At 36.2% G+C, this 17,828-nt stretch overlaps 2 protein-coding genes across 2 annotated transcripts in view; one reads left to right on the forward strand and one right to left on the reverse strand.

Moving 5' to 3' along the window:
• Positions 1-303: 303 nt before the first annotated feature.
• LOC140150669 (protein SPMIP7-like) lies at positions 304-8,772 on the reverse strand. Its single transcript, XM_072172742.1, has 8 exons — positions 7,895-8,772; positions 6,906-7,000; positions 6,324-6,394; positions 5,095-5,236; positions 4,247-4,314; positions 2,842-2,985; positions 1,611-1,718; positions 304-558 (listed from the first exon to the last, which is right to left on the reverse strand). The coding sequence occupies exons 1-8, from the start codon at positions 8,472-8,474 to the stop codon at positions 423-425; spliced, it is 1,344 nt and encodes a 447-aa protein (XP_072028843.1). The 5' UTR covers positions 8,475-8,772; the 3' UTR covers positions 304-422.
• Positions 8,773-9,102: 330 nt separating this feature from the next.
• The window catches only part of LOC140150670 (protein C-mannosyl-transferase DPY19L1-like), a 65,040-nt gene continuing 56,314 nt past the window's right edge, over positions 9,103-17,828 (forward strand). The window contains exons 1-4 of the mRNA XM_072172744.1: positions 9,103-9,330; positions 13,211-13,235; positions 16,032-16,119; positions 17,463-17,600. Coding sequence (XP_072028845.1) covers positions 9,153-9,330; positions 13,211-13,235; positions 16,032-16,119; positions 17,463-17,600 — 429 coding nt within the window. The 5' untranslated portion in view covers positions 9,103-9,152. The remainder of the gene's footprint in view (positions 9,331-13,210; positions 13,236-16,031; positions 16,120-17,462; positions 17,601-17,828) is intronic.

The raw sequence follows: 17,828 nt of genomic DNA on the forward strand, positions 1-17,828 counted from the left end.
CTAACTATTATGTGAAATGAGACACATGTAGCAACCGATAAGTGCATCGCTTTTGATATGGATGTACACATTTAGAGAGTAAGTTATCTATTCAGAGCCCTCAAGAGTAAATTAGGATGTAAAGTATGGAAATTACTGTTGAATCGACTCTTTTTGGATCATATTTTTTTCTCCAAGACAAGTTTCTTGCAAATTATGACATGCTTTTTTCCTGCTCAGAAATACCAGGTTGGCCTTGGGAGGGGATGTGGAGACATATGCCCTCCCCAGTCCCACACTTTAAAATGAGTCATGTTTTGTCCTTTTCAGTCACTTTTTGGTAATTTAGGCCAAATCCCCCCCCCTCACTTATAATTCAAGACAGAATGACGCCATTGGTTATGCATTCTCTCCGTTGGGTCAGTTGAGCTGACAGCCATAGTTCAGTGATATTGCTCCAGTTGCGGTCCTCCATTATCTAGTTTGTTGAATGGATTGCAAGGTGGTACCAGTGTTATCATACGCGACATACGAGATGTTCTCTTGTGGGATGATTCATTGGGTGACACTGGAAGAGATCTGTAATGAGAATGAAGTCAACATGGTATTATTATAGTGTATAGGGCTATTCCATTTAGAATCCATACTACCACTGTGGAAGATTTTGGAAATATCTTCCACAGGGGGATTATGAATTTCAAATTGAATGAGTGCATTGGGCAGCTCCATATGAAATTTATACACCCTGTGAGAAAGATTCAACCAGAATCTTCCCCCGAGGGAGAGTGAATTTCAAATGGAGCTGCTAATGTGTTAATTCCATTTGAAATTCATACTTCCTCTGTATAAGATATTTCCAAAATCTTTCACAGTGGTAGTATGGATTTTAAATGGAATAGGTTCTTTTTATTTTTGCGCTTTTCGCTGTTAATGTCAGAACAACAAATTTAAAAGCCTGATTACAACATTTTTACCATATAAAAATAGAGCTTTTGTTAATTTCTCCTTCACAAAAAAGGGTTGATTTTCAATGTTTTTACACAAAAAAGTGGACTGTTTTATTCAAATTGGTATTTGGGAGGTGCATCCGCGAAGCCTTAAAATAAGCGACCTTGAACCTGGAGCAATTTTTGAAGAAACAGGAGCAATTTTCTGCATAATATACAATGACAGCATACCAGCACTATACTGCATCAAGTGAAAACTGAAACCAGGAGCAATTTGTTTTGGAATATTGCTCCTGGTTCATGTGAATTTTACAAGGACTAGGAGCAATTGGTGGCTTACGAGAGCAAATTTGCTCCCAGCGCCCGCTTAATTCAAGGCTTGCATGGTGTCCGCACCACCTGGCTTCGGCTCTGGATACACCCAACAAAAAATTCTGTTCAAAAGATAGTGATACTTCCTAAGTTTTTGGCATGGTGGTTTCATCATGGCTTATTCTTAAATACTTTGAGGAATCCATTATTTAGTTCAGTCCCTTCCTCCTTTCCTTCACCTTTTATCTCTCCCAACATTCCTTCTCGGCTAGTGTGAATGAACACTGACTGGTTGCTGCATTTCCTAGACCCCTTTCTGTCCCTCCTCAACTCCTTTCTTTCCAATTGATCATTTAAATAGTGTCAACTTACCTATGGACCCTGGCTGTAGTTTGTGGTGGTGGTAATGGTACATTCACATTTGCAGGTAGACCTGCAGTCCAATGAGTGCATCCTGTATACTTGGGAATATTTGGACGACTGTAAATGAAACAAAGAAACAGTGATTAATTTACTAGTCTTACGTTTTCTACTTTTAAAAGAATGGAGTAGTAAGGTACAACTTAGTAAGTCTTGCACAACAATAGTGAGGTACAACTTGCACAACAATACAGAATTTGTTTATGACTGGATCTTCGTTGAGACTGAAATTAATTTTGAGAGGTTATGGAATTTGATGCCCAGATGAAGCTACTGGTCAATACCAGTAGGAATCATCAGTGAACAAAAATTCATATAAAAAGACATATTTTTCAAGATCAAAGCAATTTACGAACAAGATATGAATAGGGCATCCAAAACAAGTAAAAGCAAGAAAAAGGATATTCATGCACAGGGCCCTCTGAGAAAAATCATGAAAACTTTCTGACCGTGTGAGTTGTATAATCAATGATCTGTGTCATACACACTGGTTTAGGGGCCAGAAACTAATTATTAATGGCACTATGTATTATGTTTAGGGTATAGAAATGGCAATTGTCATACTTATTTACAATCACTATGGACTACAATGGCCTCATCCCAATGCCATAGTATAATAACCTCAATTAAACAATCATAGAGCAAAATTTGACCTCTAGTTGCGGAGTATGAGGTTTGTGTACCCACATTTTCAAAGGTCATTCAATGAATGTGCAACTATATTGGGGTTAAAGAAATGTGCTCTGATAAATGAGCATGTTGTGGATCATAGTGAATGTAGCAGTGCATTTTCATATGCTTATACATGTTTAGGGTGCTTTTTGAAAGTCCATGTTGACACAGATGATACCCCTCTGTCAATGTTAAAAGGGCATTTCGTGATCCACAGCCTCGTCCCCCCACTTTTCTCAAAAAAGTTGAGATTTTAATACCACTGGAAACCTCTGGCTACATAATGTTTATGTACCAAAAATTTCTTGCAGAGTAAGCTTTTTTTGTGGATATGTACTGAAAAATGTCATAAAAAGAGGATGCTAGGATCACGGAATCCTCCTTTAAGTACCCCAAGTTGTCTCTTTATTGTGACAATGACCACAAAAACATGTGATTGAATCATTTTATAACCATTACAATACCTGTAGTAGTTTGAATTTTAAGATCATATTAATAAATGTTTACTTACTTTGCAGTGTCTGTATATTTAGGAACAGAATTCCTCAAGACAGTCAAAGGAATGAAGACTTTATGAGGGTCATCTTTCTCTCCATCTCCTCCTATGCATCCGGTGTAGTTTGGTATTTGTAGATTCTTACGGGGACGACTACAACTATAAGATAATAGGAAGAAAAAAGATTTGTTTAGTATTGTTCAATCACTTATATTAAGGTTCTTTTATGTATGTCTACTCAAAAGGCAGATTTTTTACAATGCACATAGTGCATTCAGTCAGAATATCTCAAAAAGCTATTTGTCTCATTTTTAATGAAACAAGGACTATTTTATTAAACAAGCATTAAGGGATCTGGAATGAGCATTTTGAGTGTTTCTACAGTATTGTTTGTGGGACATGAGAGCACATCAGACATATTGAATTGTATTATAAATACGAAGAATGTCTTTCTGATATCAAATAATTTTTATTTTTTGAAATTCACGATATAATACAAATTTTATGACAAATTATTAAAATTTGATATTTTTCACATTTTTGATATAACAGTCCTCAAAGTAAATTTTATAAATCTAATGATATATATAAGTGTATGTAGCTGGGAGGAAAAGCCAACGATCAATTGAACATTTTGACCTTTTATATTGAAGATTTGGATTTTTTGGTGTGTTTTGGGGAAAAAAATCCATATCTTCAATACGAAAGGTCAAAATTTTCAATTGATCGTCGGCTTTTCATCCCACCTACATGCACTTTAAGTATAAATCATCAGATTTATAAAGTTTACTTCGAGTACTGGTATTACATTGCGAATTTCAAAAAATCAAAATTATTTGATATCAGAAGGACATTCTTCGTATTCATAATGCCATTCGATATGTCTGATGTGCTCTAATGTCCCACAATAAATACTGTCCAAACGTTCATACCCCATCCCTTAAAGCTGTTAGAATTTTGATATTATTATGCTCATATGCCCTTCTTGCATTCAGCTGACAATATGTGTATTATAACACTTGATTTTCATTCATCAAAGTTTTTAAAACTTGTATTTTACCTCAATAAATATGTTCAAAATGTTACTTTACAATTGTAATGAGTTGTATCAAGTCGGGCAAGTAACATAGTTTCCTTTCCCTGATCTCTAGTCATTCAACTATCTTAAAAATCCATCAAAAGGCACCCATGTTAAGCCCAAATTAAATATCTTTAATCAAATGCAAATTTTGAGTCTTTTGGTGAAAATTTGGAGAAATGAAAGTGAAGGTAAGAACACTTTTTCTGCTCTTAAAAAAATAAAATTTTAACTCCCATCTGTTCTATATCATCAAAACTAGGTTGCCATATGCATCCTGGCTGAAAACTCTTGTTCATAGTTTATATAAATAATAACCATGCATGGCATCATGTTACTTACAATTCAATAGGACTTCTGATATAGTGACCATCCCTAGTTTGGAACCAATCCCATGATCTTCCTAAATTCTGTAAGAAAGCATAAAAACATCAAATTAATACTGATCTTCTTTACCAGGATTCGGCCTCGTACTTCTCAAAAACTGTAAAATGCGGACCACAAAATACACTGTATGATACCCAGTCTAAATCACTATTGGTTTATATTGAAGGGGCACTTCTGGATCCACAGCATCATCCCCCAACTTTTCTCAAAAAAAGTTGAGATTTTTATACCACTGGGAAAACCTTTCGCTACATAATGTCTATGTACGAAACATTTTGTGCAGATTAATTCGTTTAGCAAAAATAGTCTGAAATTAGAAAAACACCAGGATGAAATTATAAGACATTGTCTATGGAGCAGTGTAATACACATAACCATGCATAACTCACAAAAGCAAAATCGGAATCAACTGACATTTTCTGAATAAGCTTTTTTTGTGGATATCTAATGAAAAATGTCATTATAAAGAGGATGCTGGGATCACAAAATACTCCTTTAACATAAAGACTTCAAATACACTGTGACTCTGTTGAAAATGTTATTCCATCCTTTTTTAATATGTAGCAGGAAACAATCTTGTTCGTAGTCCCCACTGCCAATTGTCCAAATATATCTAGAACATTTATTTTTGTTTGAATCAAAAATATTGAATCATTTTTGAAAAAAAATCATGTACTGTATGTTACAATGGTAACCGAAGGTAACTTGTAGAACACTCCACTGGTTTGGTTCATCCCTATTAATTCATAAAGAAACTTTTCAGAATGCTCACCAAAATCTACAGCCTCAAAATTTGCCCTTACCTGATAAGGCTGTGCTTGAGCTTCATATCTATGATTGGCAGTAAACCTATGTGACACAGGATCCGCTTGCTTCTCTAGTGTAGATGCTGGTGGTAAGACTTTAGGTGGTAGTTTCTTATCCCAATCTATATCTTCATAATACCTGGGGAACAACAAAAATGAAATATGAACTCATTACATGTGTTGATAGTGTTACATGTATATTTCGTTTAGCAAAGGGGGGGGGGCCTTTCCCCCAAATATTTTTCTTGCCCCCCCCCCCACTTTTGAGGCAAAACCCCAAAATCACATAAATTTCCACTTTTTGCGGCAATTTTGCACAAAATTTGCCAATTTTGCCCCCCCTCATCAAGTTTTATGAGTAAATTGATACAAAGCCAAATACTTCATATTTGTTTAGTGTTATCATGGTTATAGTCATTTCAGTCACTCATCTCAGTATTTCATAAATATAAATGGCTTGGAGATGATTTGGAGTGGCCTCCACGTGGCATGGGTCTGGTTTTTGTTCCTGGCTGGTAGGTGGGGGAGACACATGTGATGGCTGGCAGGTGCATCCTTGTGATGTGGATACACCCCACACAATGTGTTTAAACAGTGCAATAGTATATATCTTTTTATGTAATCGCCCCAATGGGTTGGAGGAGTCACACCTTTTGGTGACAGTGTCTTGATGCTTCTGACTCTTCCTGGCTAGCCCATTGGGTCTATTTTACTTTTGTTTCCTTTTGTATGTATTGCGTAATTTTACTTTGCTTTTTGATGTATTTTAGCCGAATTTGTAAAATAAAATAAAAATAAAACTGTAGTCCTGTTAGCTTGGCCTATAAATATATCACCTTTTTTGGGGGGGGAGTGTGGCAGCACCAGGGGGGATGCCCTCCCAGTCAGAACTCTTGCCCCCAGTAAAAAGTCAAAATTACGAAACTTTCCATTTTTTGCAATAATTTTTCACATAATTTGTTGATTTTGTGCCCCTCCTGAAGTTCACCCCTGGATAAGAATCCTGGCACAGCCAATGCTTTTCAGATTTATTTATATTGTGAATACCAGTAACTGGATGGTAATTAGACAGGAAGTATCCCATGATTGTACATATAGAGAGGCTAAATTACAAAGGCATTGCATAATTACACTGTTTAACTCTAACAGGTGGGGACTTTCTTTTTAAAGAGGTTTTTTAGTTTACACATATCTGGAAATAAGAGAACCTCACAGGAGTAGCTTACCTTTGTGTTGTTGGTGTATAAATAAATCTCAATGCTGCTTCATCCCTCCATGAAGGTGCCTTGTCAATATCCTATAACAACAAAATTGAAAACAAATTGATCAAACATGAAGTAAATTAATCTCAACAAGTGTAAAAGACTAAACAAATATTCTATATTGATAGCCATATGTTGAACTCTTCAAAAAATGTCAAACAGTTCACTAAGTTCTGTCATCTACTATGAGGAATTATGAAGTTACAAGTTAAGACCTACTTTTTATTCTCAGTCCTTGGTAAACCAACTTTGCGAAACTCAAGGGAGAGAGTTTGCTTAATTTTACCATGCAGTTAGTTTGGTAAAACAGTGCTGACACCCTAGAGTACACAATATACATGTAGTTGTGATCTTTGCCTCCCCACCTCTTCCCCTTAGGTACCGGTAGTCAAAATGAAAAATTCCACATTTGGGACAACATTTGACAAATGTTAGGTAAGGGGTGATTTTCTGGTGCCCCCTCCCCCCAATATTGTTCTAGTACCTCCACTGGACATGAGTTATAATGATACTTTTGAATTTAGAGAGTACTGATTTCCTGCTCACCTCTGATTGTTTTTTGATGCTTCCTGCATGTATTTTCTTCCAGATTTTGTCTTGCTCCTTAGCAACTTCTCTTGGATCCCTACCACTGGTCCAACCTGAAATAGATGATGGAATGCATCAAATTATTTATTGGCTCTGCTTGTGATGAATGTGTGTACTTCCAAATCTATCCAAAAGCTTCCATAACATAATCTTAGAAGTTAGCACTACTTTGTGTACATTGTAAATCATGTTGTTTAAAATCCCATTACAAAACAAGTTTAAGTTATTCTACAGAACACTTAACATGTGACATCATTGCCCAGCAGTATGCGCGCGAATTATGGCAATTTCCATTGTTATAAAGTATATTGATAGACCAGTCCCTAGCCTTTGTTGATAAACAATGATGTCAAGTAGACTATAGATTCAATTGTTATGTTGTATTTGTGTTAGAAATGAGTATACACACACATTATGTTGAGCATTTTTATGTTTTATTATGTTTATATGTTATGTTGTGTTATTTTTAAACATAACTTTAATAAAGTGGGCACGGTGGCTCAGTGGTTACGGCCTTGGACTCATAATCTGAGAGCTTGCTCGACGTGCGTGGGTTCGATTCCCCGTTCCACCACCGTGTTGCGCCCTTGGGCAAGGCGCTTTGCCTCACCCCACCCAGGTGCAATGGGAAGCTGTTAGGGGTAGTCACAGTCGTTGTACTGATGGACCCTCGCCACTTGTAGGCTGCAAACGTGGTTACGACATATTCTAATGGCGGCGGAATAAATGTAAAGCGCTTAGAGGCTGTTTACGGCATAAAGCGCTATATAAATGTCTACATTTATTTTTTTTATTTATTTAAAGTTTTGTTATGTTCATTGCATTGTTGTTATAATAAATTTTTATATAGTACATGATATATTATGATATGTTATGCTTTGACATAATTATTGTCATATTTTAGTTACATTGTTCACTTTTGATGGACATTCCATTTTTCGCCTTACCTCCCAATTTTGCTCGTATGTACGCATCACTAATCTTCCTCCCTTTCCATGTTCCTGGATCATTCAACATCCTTGTCACTCCTGGATCATGTGATGATGAAACCTGACTAGATCCTCCTGAACCAGTTCTGCTTGGTATTTCTTTACCATTAACCCTATCTCTATGTTCATACGTAGTATTCGGGGTAGGCTGTTGCGGAGTCACTGTATTCGGTGGATTATCCACCGATTGCATATTTGGTAATTGTTTGATTCCGGTATTACGATCAACATCAGCTCCAGCGCTGATGAAACCGGAGGTTGGATCTATGATAGGGACATTGTCTCTGACAGGTGCCAGCGCATCCATGGATGTTGTCCTCCAAGATGTATCTTCGTGAAATTTTACGAAGCCAGGATTTCGTCTGTCTTGCTGGAAACTGTCAATATCAAATCGACCCCTTGATGGAGGGAGCTTCATCTGACGCATGTTGCGTTGAGTAACCGTATCTTGGATATTGTTCGGACCAGCATTTGTGTCCGTCATAAAATGAAGTCTCAGATCACCAATGGGTCTTGGCCTTACAGCTGTGTCAGCCATGTTTTTGGTTGTTTTGCTACACACCTGCTATCTGGGTAACTGAAAAGGTACCTTAAATTCTCTCCTTTCCGCAGCACAAGTATACAAGCTTTAATTTATCAGGTTACTTGCAGATTATAAACAAAAGATTTGACTTTATTTCATAACATTATAACACCTTTCATCCAAAGTTATTCTTTCCATAAACACAGGTTGTCGAATAAGTCGGTTAATCCATGTATATCACAACATAACACGTTTCTGGGTCACACTCGTACACACAGTCCCAGACACCGGCTACCACTCAGCTGCTTCCGTAAACAATTGAAGTTGCCATGAGGACCGTAATCGGACTAATCTATTTACGTTTATCCATATTAGGGAATATGTAAACAACTGTTGATTTGCATGACAAATGACCGGTTGAAAGTTTTGGACTCGTCGAAAACTATTATAGGGGAGATCAAATTTTTAATGGGTAAAAATCCGTAAAAAATGCTACTATTTTGAAAACTTTATCGCTTTATATATCGTAAATTATATAATATTAGTCTAGTGAGTAGTTATAAAGCATAAAAGTCATAAAAATGTGGTAATTGATATTTTTAAATATTTAGTAAGCCCTGCAATAGAATGAAGTCGTCCAAATTTGGAACCGGAAGTGAAATCAGAATAATTAATTGACTGGGAAAATCCAAAATGGCGGCCCGCAACAAGAAGCAGACGTCAACGGGAAGTGCACAAAAACAGCTGCAAAAAGCTCAAAAAGGCAAATCTAAAGGTGGGCAGCGATTCCATAAGGATGCAAAGAGTACTCCTTCATCAGGGACGTGGAGGAAAAAGATGACGGGCTGGCATGTGGCTGCAGTGATCATTGGTAAGTGTGTAACGTTACACGTAAGCTTAAAAGTTTAACATGTTGGCTTTCCTCAACGCAAACTTTTAGACTAGGGGTTATTGATTTTATTTTCATAGGTGACTGCACACCCAGCACTCTTTGTATACTCATCTCCTTCAATCCACTCATAAACTGTTGTCCAATGTCATCATCCACTTCAGATACTTGACTGAAGTACCAAGTATAGCACTTGCTTGCGTTGGAGTCACTCAACCGTGTCCCTCATTTGGAGACATTTGAGTAGATTCTATTCTAAATGTTTGCGTTGCTCAGAGCCAGCATGAAAGCTCAACACAACAACACGCAGCACAGTGTCTTCGACCCTATATCTTCATGGCAGGAATCGCCATGGTAGGTTAAATCCACAGCCACGATTAGCCATTTGGTTCAAACCTTTAAAGCTCTTTTAAACTAATAATTAGTCGAGGGACATAACTAAGGCTACTCACAATAGCCGGGTAATCGATCTTGGTTGTGCGTGATTAAGCTTGTGTACCCCATTGAGGTCAATGGTCATCGACTTTTATACTGCCTACAGTGAGTGCAGCTGTACTACACGCTGCACGCTGTAGTCCATAACAGGACCAACGCAATATAAAATGGTCAAATTTTGAGTTCAAAGCGCACGGCCAATTTTCAAAGCGCATTCTAGCGACTATCATATCTGTTCAACACGTATTTCCAAGTTCATGAGACCAAATCTGGTTTCTTGAGAAAAAAATCATGACGGGAGATATTCATCATTTTCTAACCCGGTATCAGAAGATTTTCGTCTGATATCAAAATCGTGCATAGCAATTCACGTGTATCGATCCCGTGTATTCATTTTAGTGTCCCTTCTGCACCAAATAATTATTAGCCAGGCGGTGTCGGTGTGCGCAGTCTCAGCATTGCTCAGTGAGTGTTGTTGTTCATGTGTTGTTGCAATGTTACGCGCTGCACGGAAGCTGATGCTCAGAATTTTTATTATTTTCAATGTTAAAGTAGCAATATTTCTCTGATTCTATTTCTATTCCTTCAATAACAAGAAATTTAGGGTCTCTAACTTCTTCTTTTTTTTTTTTGGGAGGGGGGGAAGGGGAAATTGTGCTTTTTTTTTTTGGGTTTTTTTTAGATTGTGTGCATTTTGGGGCTTCCAAAATAGTGTTTTTATCTGGTGCTTAGTTGCAATACGCATGTATGGCTTAAGTTGTTCGACTAATAGCTTGTTATGGCGAATGAGGTGCACGTATGATGATGATGTGACGACTGAATGAAGTATTATAGGGATTCAGGCATTGCAAAAATGCTGTAGTTCACATGTCATAAAGTTAGGTATGCAAAAAGGGTGGCAGACTTATATTTTTTCTGAATGGAGTCGCCAATTGTCGTCGTCGTCCTACGAGTCATGACTGACCTGTTGTGACCCTTTTGATGGTGTCATTTCCAGCTATTTCAGTCTTGTGCAAGACGATAGCCTATAGGCGGCAGTAAGAGATAGTCCTGTTACTTTTTTTCTTCTGTCTACCTCTTCTGCGATGCCCCTCAACATGACCTGGAACAACATTGATCTTCTCCAAGAGTGGCAAGACCAAGCAATCTCCATTTCTTCTAGACACATGGCCAAAATATTGAAGTTTGTTCTGGTCAATCTTGCATTAATAATGAGGTGTGATCTCCTATCTGGCTTCTGACAAAATCATTTGATTTGTGTTCTTTCCAAGAAATTCTCAACAGTTAGCACCAGCACCATGATTCCAAAGCTTGTATTCTAGATTTATATGCTCTTCCACCAGTAACTAAGCCTAAGGCTGGCATTTTTGGGCGGGCTCGCAGGTACCCGCCCAAGATTAGGCCTACATTACCCGGGCAGGAAATACCCTAACAGAAGTAACCGGGTGCCCGAAATTAAAAAACAAAACAAAACCCCTTTCCATTCCTGTTATATGTGAATACCATATACCTGACATGTTAGTCCAATATGATAGGAAAATATTTCTGGCAATGACCCCATGGCTAAATAAGCTGTATTTTCGCTGGAAAGGGGCCGGGACTTGTCGGCCATTTTGTTTGCAAAAGGCATGTTCTTCCTCCTGCGTTACCCGGAAGTGACAACACCAGAACAAATGACGTCATTTCTGGATTTCAGCCAGGACGCTTACGTTCAGGACCATGCATCAGTATGTATACGCATAAGCGTATAGTTTTACTAAAGTAAAACATCTTTGGGTTGAAAAAATTTGCACAATGTTTTGTGTTTTTAATATAAAAATTGATACTTTGTTTTACTCTTATGATATCAAAATGCATTCAAATTCAATGCATTTTGATATCACTAATAGAGTATGTATGAAAACAAAGTATCAATTTTCATATTAAAAAACACAAAACATCGTAATTTTTTTTTTTTTTAGGTCAACCATGAATGATCCTAGCATTTAGGTCTAGGTCCAGGGATACTACAAAACCGGAAAAAAATAACTTAAAAAAAAAGTTTTTTTTTTTTTTTTTTTTTTTTTTTGAATTTGGTACCGTTACCCGCCGAAAAATGCGCCGGTACTCGGGCCCAAAATTACCCAAAAATGCCAGGCCTATGAAAAATGCTACATACACATGATACACAGTGCATGCAGTAAGTAAACAAGTTCATGATCGAGAAATTATTATTACCGCTATAGTCAAATCCACTACATGTGCAGAGAAGCCCATCTTTCATGATGGTGTAGATAACTTTTCATGCTGGACACAATCAAACACCTTGGAGTAATCAATGAAATAAGAATAATGAAACAGAAATAAAGGTTGGTGGAATTCTACATGTTTTTCTCCATTTAGGTTTTTCAAGTTTGATTTCTAGTTCCCCTTCCCCTCCTGAAAACTGCCTGCTCTGGTGGTAACTCACTTTCCAAATGACCAATTTTTTCAGCAATGATATGGAGTAGCACCTTGCTTGCCAGTGGCATGAGAGATAAGAGATATGGTACGGTTTGCACATTCCTGTGCGTCCCCTTTCTTTGGTAATGGAAGAAACACTGCTCATTTCCAGTATTCTTTACTTCTCCATAACTTGTTACAGAGTTTGTGGATGATGGTGAGTGACTCCTTCAGCATCACTTTCTTTCAAGTCAACAATTCTGCCTGATGTTATCAATTCCGGGGGATTTACCATTCCTGAGTCTTGATGGATTGCTCAACTTCACACATCAAGATACGATCTGGGTCAGCATTTGCATCTTCCTGAACAGATTCTACTTCAGATGTATTTCCTTCTCTAGATGCATACAGGTTTTCACAATACTGTTTCCACCTCGTTTTGATCTCCTCTTCTTCTGTAAGGATGTTGCCAGCTTCATCTTTCAGCACATTGAGCCTGTGAGTTGGTTTGCTGGTCAGTTGCTTGATGTTTCTGTCCTTGGTGTTGTTTGTTACACTGTCCCTTTCAACCTTGGTACATTTCTGCTTGATGAAGTCAGTTTTATCTTTCCTGACCTGTTTTTGTATTCTCCTGCTCAGATCACGATAATCCTGGCGGTTATTATCCTTACCAAGTCCTTTTTCCTTCACTTTCCTTAGTATTGATCTGCCAATTGAAAACCTCTTCTGAAAGCCAGTACTTTTTCATGTTCTTTCTTTTGGGAAGTGTCTTCTGTGCTGTATCTGAAATTACAGTTTTGATTTCTTGCCACAGTTCTTCTGGTGTGGACTCCTCTGGATCATCTTCCAATAGCTTCTGTCCAATAGATTTTGTCATATTTATTTTGAGTTACCTTTTTTCTGGAATGAGAAATTGACATACAGGTATGACAAAGCAGGATTTGGAATGCACTCTGGCAATGACAGCAAAGTTTAACAGTTTTTTTGTTTTGTGTTTTCTCTCTAGCTGTGACTGCAGGTGTTTTACATTGGTAAGTGAAACTGATTATTCTCTCATACTTCTATTTTTGTAACATAATTTTTTTTAAATCAGAATGTAATCAAAATTTCACAGCCTGTAGAATTCTTGACTGTCTAATCTATGTGCAATAAATGTGCAAACTTTGAAAGAAAATATGCCAAGGTACATGTTTGTTCATCATGTATTGTATTTAAAACTATTTCCCCATCATGCCTTGCCAAACTTTGCTTTGACACACCATTCCAAAAAACCTCCAGTGTGGCAGACTTACCATATGAGATCGAGTTACACCTGTCAGTGATCCAAAAATCAAACTGCTTTTTTTTTATAGCAAAATTAAAAATTTAGGTTTCATTAATTACTCACATTGAGGTATTATTTCATCACATTTCACATGCGTACTTATTATACATTTGTGTGTAATAGTAGTCACCTAAAATGGTTAAAACCTATCCTTCGTGAAACAAATCATTAGTTTCAAAACTCGGATCAGGAACTAAGTTTCCAACACATGTAAATTTAAATAGCAGATTTAAGCTTTTCCTATTTTCAATTGTACAGATCGATGTTTGTCTTTAATACTGCTAAGGCTCTTAATAACGTTTATACCGGTACCTTAAAAATTAATGAAAATTAGGCAATCAGAACTGAAACTTTTCCTCTTTTTAGCTGATCTCCTCTTTTTATTCCTGAAATTTACGCACTATTTGTTATTTTCACTTTCAGCCCAATTTGTGCATACATTGTATTTAGCATGATTTTACGCTATTTTTCTCTTTCTAAAGCATTTTCTGGACTATGGTCAGTTTCAGGTCTGGGCAATGTTTCATCTTATGTTTGTGATATATCTCGCTATTCTCACACAAAGTTCCCCTTTGACTTTGAGAACTTGGCAAGTAATTTTATATTGCCTCAGGGAAGTTTGTTATTGCTCAGGAAAGTAAGAGTCACTTCCCTGTTTCAACTTAATTGTTTGCTGAACTGTAAAATGACAAATTATGTAAATGTTTGGGGGAACATTTTGTTTTTGCAGCAAATGCAATTTTTTTTCTTTGCAATGTATTTATATATATGCGAGTCAGTTTCATAATAATACCGTAAACGTTCGCCTAATATCATGGCGCAGCTGGGCTCCTTTGACTTGGGGATAAATTTCATGTACAAATAGAGAGCTCCCTCTTTTAAAAATCCCAACAAGAATTAAAGGTATGTGCCCTTATTTGCTGGTGGGATTTTTATGGGAGGGCACACTTAGTTTGTGTCTAAATTTCCAGTTATGTCAAGGGAGCCCATAGCGCCTTTAGGCGAACATTTACGGTATGGGCTGTGTGGTTCACATTGACGGGAAATATGATGAGAACAGTTAATCTATGCATTTCCATTTTCTCGATACTGTCATTTGTATCAGATTGTAATGAAAAAAAGGGGAAAAATTCATCAATTTTGATGAAAATTTGCCAATTAGTTACAAATGTGTTGAGAAAAAAGATCCATTTAAAAACCCATCATAAGTTTTTGTTAAATTGCTTGGCACCAATATGAATTCCTACACTCTTAGATAGAGAGAATCAGAGCAATTATGTTAGAAAAATGTGAACCATGCATTGATTGTGTATAATGCATGGACGTACACACAGCGCTTTCAGACGCGTTCATTTTTCCTGTACGTGTGGGTTGCTGCATTTATATTTGCTTGTATTTTCCAACATTTTAGTGACAATCATTTTGTAAAAACCAAAAATCATAGAATTTTTCTTGCGTATGAAATAAAATAAAGAAGAAATTGTACAAAATAATACACTTGTTGACGCGTCTAATTCATTGGGGAGTGCATAGATGCATCAACATCTCAGTATCTCATTATTTTGTACAATTTCACTCCCAACAAGTGATACACAGGCATGACCTATGTACATGTAACAGCTGGCAACCAATCTACCATTGTGTTGAATGTTACAAGTTATAATCAATAACTATTAGCAGGTCTATTGTTCTTGTGCAATATGGTACGATAATTTATTGATTGTAAAAAGTAAAATGTCACAAAATCATATTGCAAGAAAATTTTATGGTAAAAAGTCTCCGAATATTTTTTTTCCTATGTCATTTTGATTGTAATAAAAATATGGATCAAATAATTTATTGTTATTTTTTATTTAGTATTGTGTCAAGATTGATGGAAAAAATGTTTTGAATTAATTATTGTGTCAAGATTGATGGAAAAAATGTTTCTAATTAATTATTGTGTCAAGATTGATGGAAAAAAAATGTTTCGAATTACTATAATTTACGGTCAGATGATCATGTAAAAATTAATGAGTAATTTTAAGAGAACTATCATGGATACGATATTGCACACAAAAGAAATATTTGTACACAACAGCAATATATTTTTAGACACTACAATGTAATTGACACTACAATTACCAAATAAAATAGTCAATAGATGGAAAATTTTGTTTTGCATATTTTGGTACTTCATTCGCCACAGTGCGAAAAGTAGCTTTATTTTCAACTTTTTGAATTTGAATGAAAAAAGAGAGCATTTCAAAAGTGACAAAGATAGACCTTTCTCTTGAAACACATAAGCACAGCTAGAGATTGCATGTTGATAAGATATTGCTTTTGATTTATAAGCATACAGATACTATGTGCATATTATGTAGATTTTAGTCTGGAGTTTCAATTAAGTATTAATTGTAATTTGTATGTGAGATCAGTTGTTAAAAATTACGAGGGAGAGGAATATTAGAAAGAGAGAAAGAAGAAAGGCAGTAATATCAATTTCTTTTCTCTTTTCTCACAGCATGCATGTATCAAACATGTTTGAAAATGATAGATTCTTTTCACATTTATCAGAATTGGAGAGAGAGATGACGTTCAGAACTGAAATGGTAAGCATTGAAAATTTGAAATGATAAAATTGTGTATGTACGGTATTCAATAAAATGGAGTAGGTTTTTATCAACTCTCTCCACATGGGTGTCAACTGCAGACGACAAGCTTCAATTTTTTTTTATTCAAAAATTTCAGAATTATACATTTTCGTGACCATATTTAGAATCATTGTGAAAAATGTATAAAATGAGTAAGTATATGTTGTTGGATCATGTGTTTGAGGTAGCTCTTATTTTGAGAAAATATTCTCAAAACTTGGGACTTAATTTTTATGTTGAAGCCTAGGCTATGACACGATCTGGTCCATGGGGGCCAAAGGCGGCAAATTTGAAATTTATCTCAGTTTCTTACCTTTATAAAGGTAAAAATATGGAGTAAAAAAACAATAAAATACATAAGAAAATAGACATCAAAAACATCATAACTTTTGAACCAAGTAATATGCTAGACCTTTGGTGTTTTCAGTAAATGATAGCCTATTGTATGCATAATTTAATAATTACAGTAACTCAATTTTGAAAAATGGCTCCCATGGACCAGATCGTGTCACATTATATGGCCAGCATGCAGAGCAATAAAAGTGCAACAAACACATTGAATGATCATATGCACTGTTGCCAGTGATTAAATTGCGTTATACACTGTTACACAAAAAGCTCAGGAAGTTTACATACCTTATGAATGAAAACGACAAATACAGAGACCTTTATAAAATTATTTTCATTATTAATAAAAGATATCTTTAATATTACACAAGCGGAAGCCACATGTAATTATGATTGAATGTGATCGGTTGGCTGTTATGAATGTTGTTGCAAAACATTAGCAACCCATGTTGACTTTGCTTTGTGATCATTTTGATTGTGGTTCCGGACACAGGTAGTGTGAACCAGTTGACCTGGCAATGATCGATTTGTGTCACACTACGAAAGTGAATATTTAGAAAGCAACAGTTTAGAGACCTTTGTTGTTGCTCCTACTGTTGTTGTTTTTTTGTTTGTCTAATAAATTATCTTGCTCTAAGTGTAAAATCTTTCAAATTTAATTTTTTTTTTGAGTTTCACTTTTTGGGGTTGTTGGATTCCCTTCTGCACCACATGAAAGGTGCTGATGTTTTTATTATGCAATAAAGGTACAGGGACTGTCTTTTGAAATTTGTTTAGAGCTGTTTAGAGCATTTACAATAGAATGTAAGGACCAACTAAGGAGAGCTTAAAATCACTCTCCTATCAGATTTAAGGAGAGCAGCAGAGAGCAATTTTGCTCTCACACTCCTCAAAAGGCAGTCCCTGAAGGTAATGAACTGATCTAAAACTAATGTTTTTTTGTTTCCTTTCAGGGTCTTTACTATTCCTATTACAAGACAATGATTACTTCGCCTACATTCGTACAAGGATTGTCAGCAGTAATGAATGACAATGTCACTGAATATCCCTCCACTATCAATGTACTCAAAAGATTCAACTTATATCCTGAAGTAAGTAATGGGCTGTTGTATTCATATCGACCGCATATCAGTGATGCCATTTTAGAACTAGGGAACAAACCAAAAGTGCTGAAAATGCAGTAAAATATGTCTACACCAAACAGCTATCCCCGCTTATTACTGTATTGCATTTCCAGTTAGTGTATTGGAAACAAATCCTGCATTTTACCTGACAACAAATCAAATTTTCTTGTAATAGCAACACCATATGGGGTACTG

The sequence above is a fragment of the Amphiura filiformis genome, chromosome 4, assembly GCF_039555335.1.
Source record: "Amphiura filiformis chromosome 4, Afil_fr2py, whole genome shotgun sequence".
NCBI classification, from domain to species: domain Eukaryota; kingdom Metazoa; phylum Echinodermata; class Ophiuroidea; order Amphilepidida; family Amphiuridae; genus Amphiura; species Amphiura filiformis.

Excerpts from the sequence above, each read along its gene's own strand:
- LOC140150669 (XM_072172742.1), bottom strand. The coding sequence starts at position 8,474 with ATGGCTGACACAGCTGTAAGGCCAAGACCCATTGGTGATCTGAGACTT. Across the intron at positions 7,001-7,894 it reads CATACGAGCAAAATTGGGAG|GTTGGACCAGTGGTAGGGAT; the intron begins GTAAGGCGAAAA and ends CATCTATTTCAG. Across the intron at positions 2,986-4,246 it reads ATCAGAAGTCCTATTGAATT|TTGTAGTCGTCCCCGTAAGA; the intron begins GTAAGTAACATG and ends ATTATCTTATAG.